We start from the raw sequence: 23,249 nt of genomic DNA on the forward strand, positions 1-23,249 counted from the left end.
TGATGTACATCCCCAATGATGATAAACAAAATTGCCCCAATCAAAATTCAATAAAAGTCCCCAAAGTTGTTATGCAAACGAATATGAAAACTTTCGGGTCTAGTGTAATAAACAGCTCAATGTCCCATTCCTCTCTGAAAATTGGCTCAGACGCTAGCATCTAGCGGCTAAGACCTAAAATAAACAATCCCAAAACTTTAATTTGAAAATTGGAATATGCGATGCGGCTTTAATATTGATAACTCGATCTAATTAGTGTTTATCAAAATCCCAAAGAACAAACAAGTTAGCCTTAATACCTTATATAAGTAATAGAGGATGCCCCCTTGCATCTAGTAGCTTGGTATTTAGAGTGGTAAGAAATGGCAGAAAAATAGCTTTAAACCATCCAAAGACCGATTTGAATCAAGCTTAAAATCAGTTCAGTAGTTATTGATATATTAGGTTACAGACAAAAAAACTTACTACTAATAATAATAGAATTACTTCTATATCCTATACTTATTTTTTTTTGTTCGTCCTTTAAGATCTCGCTAACCAGTTGGATTCTACATTTGAGGAAATCTTCAGATAGACACCAGGACAGTTTCAGGCTATTTTATTTTCAGTTTAAAATTAATTCTTTGAATACCTTTTGCATTTTTGCATATTAATTGTATAGTCCCTTTCGTGGAAACGCCCCTTGATGAGCGTTTCTTCGTATTTTCACAGTAGCTTTTCTCCTATTTCTAGCCACTGCGGTGGGCTCTAACTCTTCGGGGCCAATTCCCTAACCCTGCGGGGCAATCACCTAACCCAATGTAACTAACCTAACCCAAAATAACATAACAAAGGCCATTTTAAAAATACGACGCACGCCACGAAAGGGACTATACCCATTTCTTTTTTGAATCTATCTAACAATTGACTTTTATATTGCATTGTTCTATCCCAGTATATAAAAGAGAATGCAATGTAATTGATTGTATGGTATACCAATAAATCCTTGATAATGTTACATTAAACATGAGTTATTTAGATCACATACAATTAGTGCTGCTACTCTATAACTATGAAACTATAACTGACCAACTGCCAGTCTTTAAAATCATATTTTGCTCCTCTTAAAACCTTTTCAAAAGGGGGTCATTTAAGTGTGGAGATATCATTACCAAAACAGTTTTAAACTTTTCCTAGAACAATAAGAACCTATACTGTAAAGGAGAACCATATAGGTTCAGTGGTTATAACAGACAGACACATAGACGTCTTGTTACTTTTATTACACTGTAAAAAAAATTTATGTGTCACATTAACAAAGGTAAAATGCAGATACTATATAGCCTACTAGCGGCTTCGCCCCTAGCCTCTAGGGGCTTTGCCCTAAAGGATAATTAAAAAAAATAAAGTACTACTGCATGGTGCTTGGTTAAATGTGTTCCCAAGAATTTTTTTTTTTTTTTTTTTTTGGGGGGGGGGGGGAATTTTCATTCTTTGGGGGGGGAGTGTCTTACCCCCTAAGAAAATAGCTTAAAACTACCACAGGACCAATAGGTATATACCCTGAAGAGTAGAATCCGATCGGTTCAGTGGTTACCGAGAACTTAAGGGTCGGACGGACAGACAGACAGACGGACGGATAGACGGACAGACAGACGGTCAGACAGACAGACAGACATCATTCTACTTTGTATTATAGCTGTAATCCTCCTATGACATGAATGATAATCAATGGTGCCATATAAAAAAATAATATGTCGACATGCTAGTCGATATAAACCATAAATGTTACTTGAATGAAACATTATAATTAATATTTAAATTAAATTACAGTCAATTATTAGTTTCAGAGACAATGCTGTACCTCTTCTTTAAACATAAAAATTAATGAATATTAAACAATTGTCCTTTTATTGTTTCTGCGCTTCTTATGAAAATAATTGCATTTTTTCATTATATTTACCATTGCAAATTATGTTATAATTGTGTGTATTTTAGCCTTTTTTTATTACGAAAGAGGACCATTCTAAAAAGAGTAGGTTTGTTTTTGTTATGATGTAATATCCCTCCCCCTATTGGTGTGTGATAGGTACAATATTAATTACATCTAATATATATACATTCATATAAATATATATACATCTATATAAATATGTATCTTTATTGTGGTGTAATCTAAGAACAATGTTTATGGGATGTCACAAAAAAAAATTTTAAAATGTCTTAACCAAATCAAAAAGGTATTGTTAATATGAACAGCCAGTCTTTAAATTTAGTTGGAATGTGTGTGTGTAACGACTTAAACGATATGGTTTTCCTTTACATGATAGCTTCTCACAGGGTAAAAAGGTTGGTTTGAAAGGTTTAAGGGGGTATTATAATGTAATTTGTAAAATATTTTTAGGTTGGTAAATAAGGGTTTCCAAAGTTTAAGGGGATTAAAAAAGCTTTGCTCCAAACCTTGGACGTCTATGTCTGAAGACATCTTTAACAAATTAAATATCAATAAAAGGCAGACGAACTGACGGACATACGGGCAAAGAACCTAGCTATATACAAGCTACTATTCTGAAGATAACCAATATTTTTGTAAGACACCATGCAATAACATTATATGTGTAGAAATCAGGAAATAATTTTGTTCTATTCCCCACGGTACAGGACAGGATTATGAATATATATATTCAGGGATTTTAATTCATTTGAATCATATCCCGTTTATGTGCATTTCCTCATAATCTTTCTTTTTTTCCTTGTTAATCTATGAAAAATTCCAAACAATATTTACATTACTAGCGGCTTCGCCCCTAGCCTCTAGAAAATAGCTTAAACCATCACAGGACCAGTAGTTATATTTCCTGAAGAGTAGAGCCCAATCGGTTCAGTGGTTACTGAGATCTTAAGCTTCAGACAGACAGACAGACATCGTACTACTTTATATTATAGATAGATTATAATTTCAGAATGCTTTTTTTTGAAATAATGGAATTAAAAATTTCTTTGGAGGTGAATGTTTTATTATGATCAATAAAAAAAAAATAAAAAAAAATGATAATTATAAAAATTCAATAAAAGATCCTGAAGTTGTTAAGCCTATGAAGAAGAAAACCTTATTATAAAACTTTGTCCCCCTCCTCCCTAGGTTAGCCCACTACTTTATTGATCCAGCAATTTAATTACTAATCTCGTCTTTTTTAAGATACTAGCGGCTTCGCCCCTAGCCTCTAGGGGCTTTGCCCCAAGATGTATAATTACATCTTCTATTACCTACCCAGCAGAAAATAATGCAAATGGATCGAAAATTTTCGCACCTACCCAGCAGGAAAAACAAATTTTCGCGATTAAATAACGAATTCGCGAAATTCGCTAAATTCAGTGGGATTTTTTGGTTTTTTGGGGGGTTGGGAGTTTCCCAACCCCCCCCCCCCCCAAGAAAATAGCCTAAAGCCACCACAGGACAAGTAGGTATATTCCCTGAAGAGTAAAATCCGATTGGTTCAGTGGTTACCGAGATCTTAAGGGACAGACGGGCAGATAGACGGACAGATAGACAGACAGACGGACAGATAGACAGACCGACGGACAGGCAGACATCATTCTACTTTGTATTATAGATAATATTTGCGCAAAGATTAAAAAAATACATGTTATACTTTCAAAAACATAATACACATTGAACATAGTAGTTGTTCTAAATCATAAATAGAAACAAAATGTAATTTCAGTAACTTGAAATAGACACATACACACAAATTCTTTAGGTGACCTAAAAATGTTTGTTAAAAATAATATATTGACAAGATGCACATTCAAGTTTTAAATTGTTGCATTTCTCTATCTATTTTCTATATCACACCTCACCCAAACAAAGTTTAGGTTTTTTTCAAGGTTTCATTGTTTTTACCATAAAGACTTAACTTATATTAAATTATCTTATTTTTTTTATAAAGTATGAAAAGAATAAAGAATTTTTTATATATTTGTTTGATAATAAGTAATTTAAATTGTATTCATTTAAAATGACAATGGATGTAAGGGATCAACACCCATCAGAAAAATTTATTTGTGGAGAAATTTATTTCTTTTTTACCCCTACCACCTTTACAGCCTGAATGTATATTTTGTATAAACAAAACATTAACTCTTAGGTTTTTTTTCTAAAAAAATGTTTACCATCTTAACGTTTTTTTTGAATTAATATGGATTGTAAAAGTCAAAAATATATTTTTGCACTGAACCTGGATAAGTTAGCAAACTCTGGCGATATACTGCTCCCACCAAGATTGTAATTTTTTTTTAATTCTAAAAAAGTCACTGAATTACATCCTTTTTACACACCAAAAATGTCCTAACAGAATAAATAGCCTAAAATTTCCTCTTACAAGCTGTTCCTTTTGTCCCAATAGAACTAAATGCCAGGAATAAAGAATACACTATTTAGTTTATAGTCTATATTTTTGCATATGAGATATACTCATTGGTAGAGTGAATTTGGACTAAGAACTAAAAATAAAATTTTTAAAAAAATTATTAGTTTCTTGGACAAACAAACCTTATTCATATGTATTATGAATACTACAAGCTTTCTTAAATATAAATACACATAGTTAAAATATATTATATATTTTTATAATGTAAAAATAACTTTATAATTCAATAAGTCAAATACACTAAGATGATGTTAAATTTTAAAAAATATTTGGCAATTTTACATAAATACATGTAATCTTTTGAGTTAAATGAAAGACCTTTTGTTATTAAAATTTTCTTTGGGAAATAGAGACGTGAATTGATTTAGAATAATTATTAATTATGGTTTCTTAATATGAAAAAAATATTGTTTTTTTTTCTGCTAAATTTTATGAAATTTTATTTTGCTAACTTTTAGAAGAATTCCCAAATTAGTCTTTATTTTCTTCATCATTAGCAGGTTTAACTTGAACAATACCATCCGTATTTTCTTCATCTTCTACTTTCTTAGAACATCTCTTCTTGCAGAAACAAAATTTTATAACCTGAAATAATTTGTGTATTATTAATTCAAAAATAAAGTTTATAAATGTCTCAAAATGGGACCATTAGTATTTTATTCAAATATAACATACTGATTGCACCGTGCAACTAGCCTCTTCAGTGGGCATACAAATGCAGTAACCAAATCTCTACATCTCATTAACATTGACAACAAAATTTTATAGCATTAAAAAGGGGGTGGTAACATGGTTCTAATCAATAAATATTGGAGTCATAATTTTAAAAATCTTAGTTTCAGAGGGACAGATAGATTTAAGCCTATTTTTCATGTATACAAAGTGCTCACTAGAAATATTATTACAGATAGACCAACCAATCCAAGAACAAGACCATTTTTCCAAGTAAACTCATTGTATTCACAAATACAATCTTCATCTTCAGCACTACAGTTGGAACAATCTAAATTGATGAAATATGCAAATTGCATTTTCCAACCTTCCTTACTTACTGGCAACTTAATTTTTTTAATAAAGGTGCATTTTCTGAACACCCTTTAAGCTCCAATGTTGAGTTTTAATTGTGAAAGAAAGTAATAATTTAAAGATATACATATATCCTATAATATAAAACAGTTTTTGTGTCTCAAGATTAAGATTTAGAAGAATACTGAACCGATTGAGTCCTCCAATTTAAGGAAGCTTCACATAAGTTAGTGGGTGATTTTCAGCTATTTTATTTTTAAAAATTAGGATTGTTTTATGCTATTTTTAATCCTTTACTTTCGTTTAGTTAACCTTTTGCTAACTGTTTGTCAGAGTAGCTAGCTTTTAAACCATCTACTATACCGAGGTATATCAGCTGTTAAGAATAATTACAAACATTAGTAAATAATTATTATATGTTAAACCTGAACTACTGCCTCCACCTCCAGAAGAGCTACCACTAGATGAACCTTTAGATGAACTACCAGATCCTAGAAAAAATTATTCTAAATATATTTTCTTCAAGAGAAAGCAAAATGTTCCAGAAAAATATTTTTAAATGTATAAAAAAAAAAGTATTTAAAGTAAGTATTAAAAGTATTTAGGGCAATATAGTTCATTATACTAGAAAATTTTTTTATCAAAACTATTTAATATAACTATAAATTATGGAATTTTATCAATAAACAAAAAAAATTCAAATTTTGGTTTTACCTTTTATTTTTGCCTCCACTAGAGAATAGAGATAAAAACATAATAATATACTACTTAGCTTAAACATAGTAATATCTCTAAAAAGAAAAAAAATACTTTTTAAAGAAGTTCTTCTAAAAAACCTAGATCAAAAAATTCCCATTTTACTATAAACTTGAATAAGAATGGCCTATTTGATTCATTTACATAAAAAAAGTTTTTCAATAACATTCTAAAATGATGTTTATAAATTTACTATTGAAAAAATGAGGAATATTTGTCTTTGTAAGGCCATTTTCATAGAAGAAAATCTTGTCATGAAATTGTATCTTTAAGAGCAATATCCTTGTTATCCCGTGTTTAATCATTTCACAGCTTGAAATAAGTATAAAGTAAAGCAAGAAACATATTTGCCTTACAATCATTTAGTAGCAAATCATCAATATAAAGAAATAAAGAAATTTAATTAGAATCAAAAAAATGTTTTATATTTTTCTGTATTACAATTATTTGTTCTATTTTCACGATTTATTTGACACAGTAGTCCTTGTTGTAAATTTTCACTTCAGTTTAAATGATACATTAAAATCATTTTTTTTACATACTTATTCTGCAAAAGTATACAAGGAACTATTAAAAATCAATATTTTTGGTCAGTTTAACATTGACGTGGAACATTATTCTTAAAAGATAAATAATCAGGCAAGAAACTAAAATATTAAATAATGCTAAAGTTTGCTGACTATCTAATATGACTAAACTAAAAAATTTTCTAATATATGTTCAGTTTGTTGCGATTTGAAAATTTAGTAAGTTTGGCTATGGTTTATTCCACGTAAAATCTATGAGTCTTTGAATGCTTCATCAAATCAGGTGCCTCGGTAGTATATAATTTATGAACTTGATACAATAGTTATTTACTAGCGGCTACGCCCCTAGAGGCCTCTAGTCAGCTTTCCGTCATATTTTTTTTGTTTTTTAGAACATATGTCACTCATTGAACTTGCTTAGTATCAAAACAATGAATTAATAATGATTTGCAGGTGTTTTTTTTAAATTGCATCCATATTTTTAAAAAACTAACCTTATTTTCACATTCTTCTGATAGTTTCTTAGGATTTATAAAAAATATTCATTTGAAGTATAGGTATATATAATGATCTAAACTCTAAAGAGATAAGACAAGATCTGTTAAATTGTTAAAAGTCCCCAATGATGATAAGCCCACATTTAGGAAAACTACTCTTTTACAGAAGCTTAGTATCCAACAGGCCTATACTTTTATTAAAATAAAAAAGCCCTATTTCACAAAAACTTAAATATAAGAAGTAAGTCAACCTTAAATTTACTAACTGTATCATTTTAAAACAATGGAGCTACATTGTATAGATTGTGTGAACACCCTTAAATGTAAAATCATAAAAAAGATCAGTTTGTAAATCTTTTTAAAAGTTTAGTTCCTTTTTTCTATAACGTAAACATTTGGTTTATATAGAAAAAGGAATGAATTTATGATGTTTTGTTTAGCTTTTAGTCAACTTGAGCCTGAGGTAATGGATACAAACAGTGATCATGGCTGATATATCATCAATATGCTGTTATTGATATTAACAATGTAACCAAAGTCCTAAAGTCAGAGATAGAGGGGACAATGAGCTGTTTATTACAATAGTCCCCTAAGTTTTACAATAACGGTTTCTCATTCGTTGGCTTAACAACTTTAGAGACTTCTACTTAAATTCAATTGGTTTGTTTATTAAGTTGAGTGTTCAATCGTTTTAACCACCAATTCTAATCTACATTAACTATCGCAAACAATTTTTTTCATAAATAAAATCATTAAAAGAGCTATAAATATTTATAACACATATTGTTCTTTTACCCCCAAAAATTGTCATTTAGGTTAATAATTAATTTCAATTTTATACAAATTATCTCTAAATCCGAGTCAAATGACTTATCAATTAATACCAAATATTTCAGTAATTAACAAATGTCTTTGAATTTAAATAATTCATTCTCACATAAATGACCCCTTAAATAGTGGATGTAAATATTCTTTTTTTCTCTCTGAAGTAGTCATTTATTTCCCCAAGGTAGTCAGTTTTTTCCCTGAGGGAACATTTAAATTATTTCCCCGGTATCATTTTTATCAAAAAACGTGAGAAAAAATATGTTTTAGTATAAAGAATTGTTCTATCGGTTTCAAACCTTTTCCATTCAATAGATCTTCCTGACTTTGTAAAAACTATCAGACTGATTTTTGAAATTCAATCTGTGAAAAAAGATATTCAAGTTTTAATTTTTTGTTTTGAAAATATTACTTACATGTATTGACGCCATCTTGGATTATGATAATTATTTTTGTAAGAAGATTGAACCACATTATCTAATGTTATTTTTAAAATATTTTCTGTTTTTAATATAATTGTTTTTCAAATTACTATAAAATGTTGAAGTAAAAAAGTTTTTGCTTTTTACCTTGATGACGAAAAGATGTGCTGGCATCCCTTGCTAATCAGGATCGAAATTTTTTTAAATTCCAAAACAGTCACTGAATTACATACTTTGATTTACAAACCAAAAATGAAATAAATGACTGGAGTATTTTTTTTATCCTGCCATGTGATTGTTTAGTACTACACAAATAACCTGAACTTTATTCTTCAATGCTGTGATGTATGTCCCACTACCACTCAATGCCAGGATTATAAAGGATAACTAATACTTAGTTTTTGCATATGACAGATAGATATATGAGGTAGAGTGAATTTAGACCAGAAACTAGAAATAAAATGAAATTTATGTAAAAAATAGTTCAATGGACAGACAAACCTTAGTTATATGTATAGTACAAGCTTTTATAACTATCAATAAACAAAGTTAAAACATATTATATATTTTCATAATGTAAAATAACTTTAAAATTCAAATGTCAAATATATTAAGATGATTATGAATTTTTGAAAACATTTGGCTTTTTTACTTAAAACATGTACTGTTTTGATTTAGATGAAAGACATTTTGTTATTAAAATTTTCATTGAGAAATGGATACATAAATTGATATAGAATTATTATTAACCCTTTACAGTCGGGCCCCTTGCCGCACCTTAATCGGTCGGGGGGGGGGGGGGGGGGCGTTCAACGCCCCCCCTAATTATCTCAGTTCCTATTAAAGCTAGAGAGCTAAATTTTTTGTGCAAGTCCCCTGTTTGATAATGAATTTCCGACCTTTTATAAGTCTAAGTCAATTTTCGCTTCCTTCACCCTTTTATTTAACAACCTTTGATTTTAGGTCTTTTTTTATTTAAAAGTTTCAAACGGCTGTAATTTTCTTATTTTTGAAGCTAGAAGAAAATTTTTTTTCCAGAAAATGTTTATCTTTATGTAAACTTTACATTAGAAATATCAAAATATAAATTTCAGCGGCCGCAGCTGTACTTGGCAGCTGCCAGCCGCCGCAGTCGGCGGTCGGCGGGAAAACGGTGGCGGATCTTCATGAATTTTTAATACGATATGTAGACATGTAAGAAAAGCTTAAGTTTAAAATTTGAAGTCTCTAAGTCAAAAATTGCGGCCACAGGAGCCTTTTAAAGATTTCTGGAGACCTGGAGGATCAGGACCTGCAGGATCATACCTGGAACCTGAAAGTGACTTGAACACCTGTATTTCATATAAGGATGTACTACTAGAGGATTTTTTAGAATTTTGGTATGATAAAATGCTTTGTTTTAGTCAAAAAAATATTTTTGCTCTTTACCTGGATGACCCTGCCAGGTTTACTGGCATCCTGTGCCCGCCAGGATGGAGATATTCAAAAAATTCCAACTCTCAGTTATGTGTCATACCCATACCTAAAAAGTCAAGCAGTTTGGGCTCTTTATCTTTCACACACAGAAAATGAGATAGAAAAAACCGGATGGGGGGGCGTTAAGGGTTAAATATGTTTTGTCAATATGACAAAAATATTATTCTTTTCTGTAGAAATTCAGGAAATTTAGCTTTTGTAAAATTTTAGCAAAACACCCAAATTAGTCATTCTAATCTATTCCTAATTAGCAGGTTTAACTTGAACAATATTATTTTTATTTTCCTCAACTTTTACTTTCTTACAACATTTCTTCTTGCATTTTATAACCTGAAATATCATCAAATCAAATATAACCCTTGAAAAGTCATATGAGGCTGTACCTAATGATTGCACCCAAGCCTCTGCTCCTGCTGTGGGGGTATTAAGATTGCATTAGTCTAACCAATTTGTAGAGTAGTCTAAATTAACTATAATTAACCTTAATAACCTAACCCATTTCAAAGCTATTTTGTTAAATTTGCATGATCCCCATAGTTTACCTTCAAAGGTTTTTCAATTGTGCAGACATTTTGATATAATTTACAGCAAACCTTTTTGTATATTCTTTATACAATACTAGCGGCTACGCCCCTAGAGGCCTCTAGGGGCACTTGAGGAGGGGGAAGTCAAATTTGATAACCCAATTTCTTATTTTAGATTTTATAAGAAAAAGTAAAAAAAGAATTTGGGGGTGGAAAATTTTTTTTTTTTGGTCGGGGGATTTTTGATTTTGAGGGGGTTGGGGGTGTCCCATTCATTGTTACAAACATTCACACACATAGGCCCGGTTACTGTATTTTAAGGATCCAAAGAGCTTACTAGAAATGCTATTCCGGCTAGAAAAAGAACTCCAAGAACAAGAACACCTAGCCAAGAAGACTCTTTGGATTCACAAACACAATCTTCATCATCGCCACTACAGTTGGAACAATCTAAATTGATAAAATATGCAAATTGTATTTTCCAACCATCCTCACACTTTACAACATAGCTACTAACAACAGAAATATGTTTTTTATATTATTAAAAAGTTGACTATGTGGTGGTTCTAAAGATATGAATGGTACTTTTCTACTTTTTAAACAAGCCTGGTAACTTGAATTTTTAAAAAGGTGCATTTTCTGGACAATCTTTAAAATCCAATGTTGAATTTTGATTGTTAAAGAAAGTAATAATTTAAAGATATACAGTTTGAACCTCGAAAAAGTATGTTTTAGCATCAACAGCCAATATTTCTCAATGAATTATTAAAAAATTTACATGTTATTTTCTCTATAGATTTCCACATAAGTAGATAAAAGAATATTTTTTACATCAGTTAACAGCTGAGATTTTTAGAGCTAAAGTTTTGAAAAAGAGGCTGAGGAAAAAGTAACTTTTCAAGAAAAATGCTTTTTTAAAGTGAAATTACGTGTTTTCTTCTTAATTTCAATACTTTTTATAAAACTTATATAAAGATGTTTCCAAGAAATTTATTTCATGCTGAAAGCACTTTTTTCACTTGTTCTAAAAGGCATTTTTAGAATAGTGTATATGCAAAAACACCCTTACACAAAGAAATCCTATAAAACATAGTAGTAGATCAAAAGTTTACATAAACAGAAATCAAACACTTTTTATTTTATTAAAATAAGTTAAAAAACAAAAAGTTACAGCTACAAACTTTTATTAAACATTTAACAATTTAAATGATTTTTATGTGCCTTAGATTAATTTGATATTTGGGCATAAATTTATTGGTAAAGGTGGCGCTAATCCTTACGGTTATGAGCATAAATTTGGGAGGGGTTTATCTAAGGTCATATTAATAAGTAGGAGATATTATAAGATTTGAGGGAAAATGGTTATAAGAAAAATGCATTCAGTAAAATTTGAAGAGTAGTTTTTCATATGTAAAAGTAATGTTTTTTAATGCAATAAAAAATACGTCAATTGTAAACTTGCTCTTCTTTCTTATTTGTTTTTTAACCGGTTGAGAAAAAGTAATATACTAATAAAAAACTAAGAAATATTAAGCAATATCCAGTTTCTCCAGTACTTTTTTTCAAACTTTGGCTTTAAAAATCTTGGCTGTTAATTGATGTGAAAAAAAATATTTTTATATCTACTTATGTGGAAAATTATAGAGAAAAGGACATGTAAATTTTTTAATAATTCATTGAGAAATATGGGCTGCAGATGCTAAAAAAATACTTTTTCGAGGGTTAATATTTAGAAAAATACTGAACCGATTGAGTTCTCCAATTTAACAAAGCTTCACATAAGTCAGTGAGTGACTTTAGGGTATTTTATTTAAAGATTTAGGATTGTTTATGCTATTTTTTAATCCTTGAACAAAGAGCCCCATGATATCTATAATACAAAGTAGAACAATGTCTGTCTGTTTGTCTGTTTGTAGTGAAGGATTGCGTTAATCGCTGAACCCGATCGGGTTCTCCTTTACCAGGTAGCTTCTCATAAGTCCCAGGAAGGTTTATAACTATTTTCTTGGCGGGTGGGACACCCCCAACCCCCATCCAAAAATCAAAAATAACCCCCCCCAAAAAAAAAAGAAAAGTCTTCTTTTTAAAACTAAAATTAAAATAGTGGGGTCGACTTCCCCCCCAAAAAAAAAAAATTCCCCCCCCCCAAAGATATTTTTTAAAAATTTTTCTTTTAAATCTAAAATACAAAAAATTGGTTTGATCAAACCTCTTGGGGCAAAACTCCTAGAGGCTAGGGGCGAAGCCTCTAGTATTTTAATGATTAAAGTAATACAAAAATGTTTATAATGGTTTTGTTTAGTTGACCTTTTGCCAACTGGTTGTCAAAGTATCTTCTTTTAAAACCATGAACTACATCAGGGGACATCAGCTGGAAAGAATAATTGCTAATGAATGAGTTTTAAACCCATATTGCTTTGAAAACTTGAGCTCAATTATAGACATTTATTTCATATAAAGATCTGACACGGATCTTGAAGCAATAAAGCAGGCCGTTTTGTAAATGCTAAAAAATTGGAAGATGATATCTAATAAAAGTTGTCGCAAATATAGGTATTAAATAATCATTATATGTATAACCTGAACTTTCGCCTTCGCCTCCAGAAGAGCCACCTTTAGATGAACCCTTAGATGAACCCTTAGATGAACTACCAAATGACCATCCTAGCAAAAATAATTTAAACATATTTTCTTCCAAAGTAAGCTAAATGTTCAAGAAAAATATTTTAAAAGTATACGTATAAAGGGCAATAAAGTCCATTTTACTTCAAAATTAAGCAGGCTGTTTTGTAAATGCTAAAAATTGGAAGATTATATTAAACAAAACTTGTCGCAAATATAGGTATTAAATAATCATTATATGTATAACCTGAATTTTTGCTTCCAGAAGAGCTACCTTTAGATGAACTACCAAATCCTAGCAAAAATAATTTAAGTATAAAGGGCAATAAAGTACATTTTACTTTAAAATTGTTTATCAAAAATTTGAAAGACTTCATTTTTATTATAACTATCAAAATCAACATGCAAAGTAAACACTATTGTAAAAATTTACATGTACACTTAGCCTCTTGTTATAAAAAAGCTATAATTAAAAAATATTTATATTTAGGTTTTAGCCAGGAAAAGGGAATGTGATTCTGTCAAACAATTATAAGTGAAAATTTCCCCTCAACGCCTTTCTTTCTTTCCCCCTCCTTACCCATTTCAAATTCATTTACACCAAAAAACAAGTTTTACTCCAACTTTACTCAAACAAAATATTTGATTTTCTGTAATTAATTTGGAGTTAATTGGCTGAATAGCAGCCCCTGGTTTTACCTTTTACCTCCACTAGAGTACAGAGAAAAAAGTATAATAATATATACAATATTGGTTTGAACATTATAATATCTATAAAAAGAAAAAAATTGTGCTACTTTACTTCTAAAACAGATATTCTAAATAAACTACAGGAAAAAATAATCTTAGAATTGCCATTAATTTTTTAAAAAAAGTTGTGTAATTGTGATACTAATATGATGTGTTTCAACATATTATAGGAAAAAATAAGGGATATTTCTCTTTGTAAGGACATTTTCATGGATCTTGGACAATGTAGCTTCAGACAAAGTAGCTTCAGGACATTTACTTAAGAAAAGTAGCTTCCTAAAAAAATAGTCTCCAATATGGCTGCAGTGCTCGGACCCTGGCCTGCCTAGCCGCGGGCGCTCGGCCCCCTGGCCTATAACCTAACCTAACCTAACCTTAGAACATTTATTTAAGAAAAATATCATCAACTAATAATATAGAATTTAGTGGATTTTTCAAAAAGTGGTTGATAGATTTTTACAACTTTTAATATTGTTTTTACAATTTTTAATAATGTTTTTACAATTTTTTTGTTAGGTTAGGTAAGGGGGCCGAGCGCCCGCGGCTAGGCAGGCCAAGGGGCCGGGCGTTGCAGCCATGACCTTAATTAACAGTGCAGTGGAGACTGCTTTGTCCTGAAGCTACTTTGTCCGAAGCTACTTTGTCTGAAGCTACTTTGTCCGAAGCTACTTTGTCCAAGATCCCATTTTCATGGAATGAGATCTTGATATAAAATTGTATCTTTAAAGAACAATATCCTTTTTATCCCGGGTTTAATCATTTAACTGCTTGACATAAATACAGCAAGAAAATTGTAATTTTCATCTCTTTCTAAGAAAACAAATTAAAAGAAGCAGATTTTTATCTTGAACTTACTGCATCACAATTAACTGTTCTATTTTCATGATTATTTTTTTATGATACTAATTGGCACAATAGTTAGTGTTTAGTTTTAATTGTAAATGGTACATTCAATGCTATCTTTACATACTATAAAAGTACACAACGAACTAATAAAAATCAATACCTTCGGCCAGTTTGATGAGAGACGTGGAACATTATTCTTAAAAATAAATTATCAAGCAAGAAGAAAAAATATTAAATAGTGATAAAGTTTGCTTATTATCTAATATAACAAAACAAAACAGTTGATAATACAGATTTTTATAGATATGTGCAGTTTGTTGCGATTCGATAGAAATTTAGTGAGTTTGTCAAAAAAATTTCAAATTAAAATCTAGGATACATAAATTTATGTGCCTTGATAATAAATAATCTATGCAGTTGATAGAATAGTTATTTATTGACCCTTATCGATATTGAAATGAAAAATTAAAAGATTATAACTAGTTTTGTTAGCATGAGGGGCCGAAGGCCTAGGCTAACAAACGTAGTATAATTCAATTTTTATATTTGTAGAAAATTGTCTGTAATTCGGTGCTATACATGATTTTTCGGTATAGCTGGGAACCAGTTCTAATCAACTGGATATTAATTAATTTCGAAGCCATACTGGAAAAGGTTTCACTGTTTGTTAATTTCAGAATATAAGTCACTCATTAAACTTGCCCAGTTTGAAAACAATGAATTAATAATGATCTGATATTTTCATAAAATGACTGTCATTTTATTTTAAAGCTAATCTTATATCCATACTCTGGCAGAGAACCACTATTTTGGTGTCGTGCGCTGCGGCTAGGCAGGCCAGGGGACAGAGCGCTGCGGCCATGCAGGCAAGGATGCCGAGCGCCGCGCGCCAGAGTTCATAGTTCTTGAAAAAAAATATTTCTAAGAGGATAATACCAAATATTCATTTGCAGTACATTAAGTATGTAGGTATACATACAGGGTTCTAAAGGGATAAGACAACGGCTATTATCTTTATATAACTCCCCAATGATGATAAGCCAACGAATAATAAAACTACACTTTTTACAGTAGCTTAGTATCTGACAAGCCTGTACTCAAAATTAAAATGCTTTATTAAAAAAACAATTACACAAAAAATTATAAATAGAAAGTAAGCTTTCTATAGAAGTTTATTTTAAAATAATGGAGCTATATTTTATACATTGCATTGTGTGAACGTTTGTAAAAATTCACACAATTAAAACAAAAACAAGCTGTTTAAAGTGCCTATCAACATTGACGTCATATAATACAAATGATCGATGATAGGCCTGTATACATTTTAATTTCTTTGATAAATAGAATCAATAATATAGATATCATTTTTTGATATATTTTGTTCTTTTACCCAAAATTGATGTCATTTAAGTTAATAATTAATAACAATTTTATAAAAATTGTCCTTAAATGAGTCAAATGACTTATTAATTAATACCAAATATTTAAATAATTAACAAATGTCTATAAAGTAAAATAAATCATTCTTTGAACGTAAAAAAATAAATTCAAACTGAACAAAATAGTTTTATTTTTAAAATAAGCAGGTATTAACAGTATTAACAATATTTAATGTACTAGCGGCTTCTCCCCCAGAATCCTCTAGGGGCACTTGAGGAGGGGGGAATTGAATTGGATAACGCAATTTCTTAATTTAGATTTTAAAAGAAAAAGTAAAAAATTTTGGGGGGGGGGATTGGAATTTTTTTGTTTTGTTTGGTGAGTTGAGCCCCCTCCATTTTTAATTTTAGTTAAAAAAAAATTAGATTAGAAAAAAAATTTTGTGGGGGGGTAATTTTTTTTAGAGGCGATTTCTCTTAGGGTTTGGTGGTACCGACCCCAAAAATAGTTATAAACTTTCCCGGGTCCTATGAGAAGCTACCTTGTTAAGAAGAACCCGATCGGTTAAGCGGTTAGGGAGATCCTTCGTTACAAACAGACAGACATCGTTCTACTTTGTTTTATAGATTATTGATCTAATTGAAGCATTTGACTCTTTTCTATGGACGATTTAGAAGCCTTTTCAGGACGTATGAGGAGCTACATTTAAAGGAGAACCATATCGATACAGCGTTTCGGGACACACAGACATCCTGTTACTTTTATATAAGAATTGTTACTTTGTTTCTTGTAATTTATGTTATAAATATTTTCAATAAGCAAATCTATAATTCTCATTGTCTGTCTGTCAGTCTGTAATGCTCTGGGGGAAATGATTAGATAACAACTCATAAACAAGTATACAATAAATAAATGTATATACGTAAAATATTCATAAATTGTTATATGATTGTCTATAGTTAAATATATTTTGTATTATTGCTTTTATGCATTACATCAGTCTCAAACACAAGAATAAAGATTATGATATAAAGAAAATGATTTTCAAAATTAACCTACATCCTTTGGCAGGCCCCTATAAGCCACCAATTAGTCTTGATGGTGTTTTATATTTAAAAAATTAGCAGATTCTAATACTTCAATTTCTCCTTTAGGCCATTTATTTAAGCATTCCACCTGGTCTCAATTGGCAGCTAAAAAGTGACCTACGTGCAAAGATCAGACCTATTTTTTTAAGTTGCTGCGCTATTCAAAATATTTATAAAGGAAGGTGTAAATGACGATTTAAATAATAATAAAAACTGAAACTTACCATTGCCTAAATCCCATATAAATTACTTGCACTAGTTTACGCTGAAAGCATTTACTATTGAACATTGATGTTGCAATTTATACTTGCATTTCAATAAATGATCGACGTTTATTTGTTATTGCAAGTTTACTTGGAATAAGTTGTAGAGTAAATTCACTTTTTGATAAAAAAAACATTAAAGATTAAGCAAACCTTGTCAGTAAATCACTATAAAGGACAATTTTGTTGTAAAGCTCATGAAGTCTTTTGCAAAATGCCAAACAATTTCAGTTTTGCTAACCGTTATGGTTGATAGACAGACGGATGTACATATTTAAGTTTTTTATACCTTTGCTTCTGAAATGAAAGTATTATTTTGCTATTTGAAGAAATTTTACGTTTTTGCATGAGTACTATTAAGTATACATCATTTAATGTAATTTATATGTACTTACTTACTTGTTTAGTTTCAATTCAATAGGACATTTACACATGCACAATGCAATGAGAGAAAGTAAGATGCATAGTTCCTCTTGGTCGGTTTTAGGCTATTTTACAAAAATCTTAGTTATACAATGTTTTACCTCTAATTTTTTCATTCTGAATCTAAAATAAAGAAAAGAGAGAACTTAAGTTTAGAGTTACCAAGGCTGCTACATAAGTCATATGTATGTAAATAAATACCATAAAAGTTTTCTGTAATTCTATACTTTTCATAGAATTCTTTCTTCCTCTCCATTTTATGACCACTGAACATATGCTTTATAACTTACTTTGTTAAAAAGATTCTTGAAAACAGTTTATTTTTTATTTTAAAGTTTGAAGTTTTATGTTTTAATTTTAAATTTAAGTAAAAGAATAGAGGGGGCATGAGCATAGACGTCCAAGGGGGGGGGGTAAAAGGGTGATTACCCCCCCCCCCCTCCCCAAAATTTTGGGTTTTCAATTTTTACCCCCCCCCCCTCCAAATAAAAAAATGCCTCTATGAAATAAAGATTCCCCCCCCCCAAAAAAAAAATGAGCTTGGGGGTGCCAAAATTTTTTTTCTTCAAAATTTTACCTTCTCCCAAATAAAAAAGCTTGGACGCCCCTGGGCATGAGCTATATATAACTCTACCAACGGGGTTGGGACCCTGTTCCGATTTTGAATTGGATCTTTAAAATCAGCTGATATCGTCGGAAATATATACGCAACCAGTCGCTTCAAAAGTAGAAACAGAAATTTGTTAGCAGAGGAAAAAGGTCACCGCCACTTGGGCCAAGTAGTTGTCATGATTATACATCTATATTTATGCATTTATTATTTATACCTTTATTCCTGATTGTATGTCAAAAAATGTTAATATATGGAAAATTATTTATACCCTAATCCCTGAGTGTATGTCAGAGAATGTTGATATATGGGAAATTATTTATACCTTAATCCCTGAGTGTATGTCAGAGAATGTTGGTATATGGGAAATTATTTATACCTTAATCCCTGAGTGTATGTCAGAGAATGTTGATATATGGGAAATTATTTATACCTTAATCCCTGAGTGTATGTCAGAGAATGTTGATATATGGGAAATTATTTATACCTTAATCCCTGAGTGTATGTCAGAAAATGTTAATATATGGAAAATTATTTATACCCTAATCCCTGAGTGTATGTCAGAGAATGTTGATATATGGGAAATTATTTATACCTTAATCCCTGAGTGTATGTCAGAGAATGTTGGTATATGGGAAATTATTTATACCTTAATCCCTGAGTGTATGTCAGAGAATGTTGATATATGGGAAATTATTTATACCTTAATCCCTGAGTGTATGTCAGAGAATGTTGATATATGGGAAATTATTTATACCTTAATCCTTGAGTGTATGTCAGAGAATGTTGATATATGGGAAATTATTTATACCTTAATCCCTGAGTGTATGTCAGAGAATGTTGATATATGGGAAATTATTTATACCTTAATCCCTGAGTGTATGTCAGAGAATGTTGATATATGGGAAATTATTTATACCTTAATCCCTGAGTGTATGTCAGAGAATGTTGGTATATGGGAAATTATTTATACCTTAATCCCTGAGTGTATGTCAGAGAATGTTGGTATATGGGAAATTATTTATACCTTAATCCCTGAGTGTATGTCAGAGAATGTTGATATATGGGAAATTATTTATACCTTAATCCCTGAGTGTATGTCAGAGAATGTTGATATATGGGAAATTATTTATACCTTAATCCTTGAGTGTATGTCAGAGAATGTTGATATATGGGAAATTATTTATACCTTAATCCCTGAGTGTATGTCAGAGAATGTTGATATATGGGAAATTATTTATACCTTAATCCCTGAGTGTATGTCAGAGAATGTTGATATATGGGAAATTATTTATACCTTAATCCCTGAGTGTATGTCAGAGAATGTTGATATATGGGAAATTATTTATACCTTAATCCCTGAGTGTATGTCAGAGAATGTTGATATATGGGAAATTATTTATACCTTAATCCCTGAGTGTATGTCAGAGAATGTTGATATATGGGAAATTATTTATACCTTAATCCTTGAGTGTATGTCAGAGAATGTTGATATATGGGAAATTATTTATACCTTAATCCCTGAGTGTATGTCAGAGAATGTTGATATATGGGAAATTATTTATACCTTAATCCCTGAGTGTATGTCAGAGAATGTTGATATATGGGAAATTATTTATACCTTAATCCCTGAGTGTATGTCAGAGAATGTTGATATATGGGAAATTATTTATACCTTAATCCCTGAGTGTATGTCAGAGAATGTTGATATATGGGAAATTATTTATACCTTAATCCCTGAGTGTATGTCAGAGAATGTTAATATATGGGAAATTATTTATACCTTAATCCCTGAGTGTATGTCAGAGAATGTTGATATATGGGAAATTATTTATACCTTAATCCCTGAGTGTATGTCAGAGAATGTTGATATATGGGAAATTATTTATACCTTAATCTCTGATTGTATGTCAGAAAATGTTAATATATGGGAAATTATTTATACCTTAATCCCTGATTGTATGTCAGAAAATGGTAAAATATGGGAAATTGAGAGCACCATAAATATCACATCTAACAGTTACAATTGAGCAGGGTTCTAAAGGTATAAGACAATGGCCAATAAATTGGTGTACATCCCCAATGATGATAAATAAAATTATCATTTATGTAGATTAAATTAGTGGTTGAGAAGTTTGGATACTTAACTGGATAAATCAACCAATCAAAATTAAATTATGCCCCAGAAGGGATTAAGCAATATTTATTATTATACGTTTTATTATTCAATAATAAAATAAAAGGTTATTATAAAACTTTGGGGACCAGTGAAATAAACAGACCAATGTCCCCTTCCTCCCTGACAATTAAGTGATTGATAGATAGATAGATAATTAGATGGATAGGTTATTTTCACCATTTTCTCATCTATTGTAAACTAAACAATATTAATAAATATTTTTGGGAGATTGGGGATTCTAGTTGGTTGCCTTTATGACTTTTTAAAGGATAATATAAGTTTTAAAACACGAAAATTAGTAACATAGAAAAAAATAATAAAAAAATTCGATATATATTATAAAACTACTCCTCTATATTGTATAACTTTTTTATTTGACTCAAACATTTTACAATTTCTTGGTTTGCGACAAGATGAGGTTTTCAATAAGGGGTAAAGGGATTAGTAATACAATGAATATATAAGTATAGACATATAATATAGATAACTTGCTGGATTTTTCGTCTACTTGAAAAATGCTTTCTGCTGTTTTGTAGCGAATTGGCTGTGTTAATATATCCGACGCTATTGGTTGATATTGAAAACCCAATTGAAAGTCGGAACAGGGTCCACAAGGTGGGGACATACATTTATTTAACCCCTTTTCCCTCTATTGTTTTACTCTAATCTAATATAAAAGATTTATTAACATTGTTTAAGTTTAACATTTTTTTCTACTGATATTTATGATTAAAGTAAAACTTCCTACAAGGCAAAGTCTCTAACTCGATTTAGAAATCAGCTGATAGCAGGAAAAGTAATATTTCAAGTTTATGGAATCATAACATTGCCATGTTCATTCAAGAGAACAAAATATGTGAACGAAAAAATAAAATTTACACTCAAAAGCATCTAACAGCCTTATTGAGAAAGCAAAGATTAATGTAATTCACTTTTGTCTGCTAGTTAAAGAGCACATGTTATATATTATTCATTTATTTATGTGGAAAACAACCATACTAAATGACAAAAATATTTTACACTATCTTTAAATGCTACCGGTAAAAATATCTCGCAATTTAATTTAAAAAGTATATATTTAAAAACCTAGATTAAAAGTTAATTAAAAGATGCAAATTATGAATATACATGTGCATAAAAATCTTATTTCCGAGGAAATAACTAACCCTGCTTTTAAAGTAAGTAAGTGGCGTGCATAGGGTTTTGTCAGTGAAGGGCACCCAAAAATTTTGATACCACTATTACGATTTCTGACACCATTTCGTAAACCAAAATTAAGGGGAGTGTAATGTAGTCATCAAGGAGTGTGTAATATTTATCACGTGGGTGGATGCACCCACCATCCCTCATTCTGCTCCGCTTTGTTGGGTGATGTACATTAATTAGCTCTAAAAACACTTCTAACAACTGTCGACTGTACCAAATTTTTCAGTCAAGATTTGTATTGATCAGGATATAATTTTAAGAAGGAATAAAAATTCCTTAAAAGGTTAACCCAAACCTCTACTGCTTGTCAAGGTTGCTGTTATTTTATCAAAGGGCGATTCATTATATCAGCTTCAAAATTACGTTATACTGTAGATTATGTTTTAGTAGTAAAGCCTAATTTTGGGTATAACATCAACGTAAGTTTTAGACAAATTAGAATATTTAACAAAAACATGATTACTTTTGTTTAATGCCATATAGTCGACATAAATTGAAACGAAATGTATTGGTGACATGTTTTGATTTTTGCCGTCCTTGTTGGGGAAAGGGATAGTTGGTGCGCGTCCTTTTTATGAATATACCTTTTGCTACTGACGCAGAGACGACATAATTCAGTCAAAACATATAACAGGGTCGTTCGTTGACATAATACAGTCAAATATTTTAACTGGGCAGTTCATTAAATTGTAATCTGTGTGCAAATTTTAGCTCAACACTTAATCAAGAAAAACAAACATAAACACAAACATTTATGCATGCACTTTGGGACCAACAACATTGGGATTTAATATTTTGCGCATTTTTATCATTTTGATTAAATTGCTTAATTAAATTTCATACATTTAGATAACAAATAGCAAAAAATTATTTGTCAGTTTTTTTTTTTAAAGGCGTAATATACATACGGTCAGAAATACCCAAACACCAGAGAGAGAGAGAGAGAGAGAGAGAGAGAGAGAGAGAGAGAGAGAGAGAGAGAGAGAGAGAGAGAGAGAGAGAGAGAGAGAGAGAGAGAGAGAGAAAGAGAGAGCGAGAGAGAGGACAATTGGCTGTTTATTACACTGGTCCCCAAAGTTCTATAATATTATTTTCTTATTCGTTGACTTTGGGAACTTTAGAGAATTTTGATTGGTTGATTTATGAGTTGGGTGTTCAAACGTTTCAACGACAAAATTTTAATCTACAGAAGGGGTAATTTTGTGAATCATCATTGGGGATATACATCAATTTATTGGTCATTGTCTTATCCCTTTAGATCCCTGTCCACACACAATCATGCAACTACTCTAATATGTAGTTTATTTGAAAATAAAATGTACAAAATTTTAGTTTCCCATAGCTGTTCATCATGTACTGAGCATTGTATTTTAAATTACAAGGACGTTATGGTCATAAACTCAACTTAATGAACCAAACA

At 30.4% G+C, this 23,249-nt stretch overlaps 1 protein-coding gene and 1 long non-coding RNA gene across 2 annotated transcripts; both read right to left on the reverse strand.

Moving 5' to 3' along the window:
- Nucleotides 1-4,584: 4,584 nt before the first annotated feature.
- Nucleotides 4,585-6,254, reverse strand: LOC145333045 (uncharacterized). Its single transcript, XM_080178192.1, has 4 exons — nt 6,150-6,254; nt 5,861-5,926; nt 5,300-5,412; nt 4,585-4,994 (listed from the first exon to the last, which is right to left on the reverse strand). The coding sequence occupies exons 1-4, from the start codon at nt 6,214-6,216 to the stop codon at nt 4,881-4,883; spliced, it is 360 nt and encodes a 119-aa protein (XP_080034318.1). The 5' UTR covers nt 6,217-6,254; the 3' UTR covers nt 4,585-4,880.
- Nucleotides 6,255-12,819: 6,565 nt separating this feature from the next.
- Nucleotides 12,820-13,851, reverse strand: LOC145333301 (uncharacterized). The gene is made up of 4 exons (XR_013884482.1): nt 13,784-13,851; nt 13,332-13,379; nt 13,043-13,126; nt 12,820-12,833 (listed from the first exon to the last, which is right to left on the reverse strand). It is a non-coding gene; the product is annotated as an uncharacterized LOC145333301 (long non-coding RNA).
- Between the last annotated feature and the right edge of the window lie 9,398 nt (nt 13,852-23,249).

This window comes from Acartia tonsa, chromosome 12 (genome assembly GCF_053477335.1).
Source record: "Acartia tonsa isolate MP-2025a chromosome 12, ASM5347733v1, whole genome shotgun sequence".
In the NCBI taxonomy this organism is placed as follows: domain Eukaryota; kingdom Metazoa; phylum Arthropoda; class Copepoda; order Calanoida; family Acartiidae; genus Acartia; species Acartia tonsa.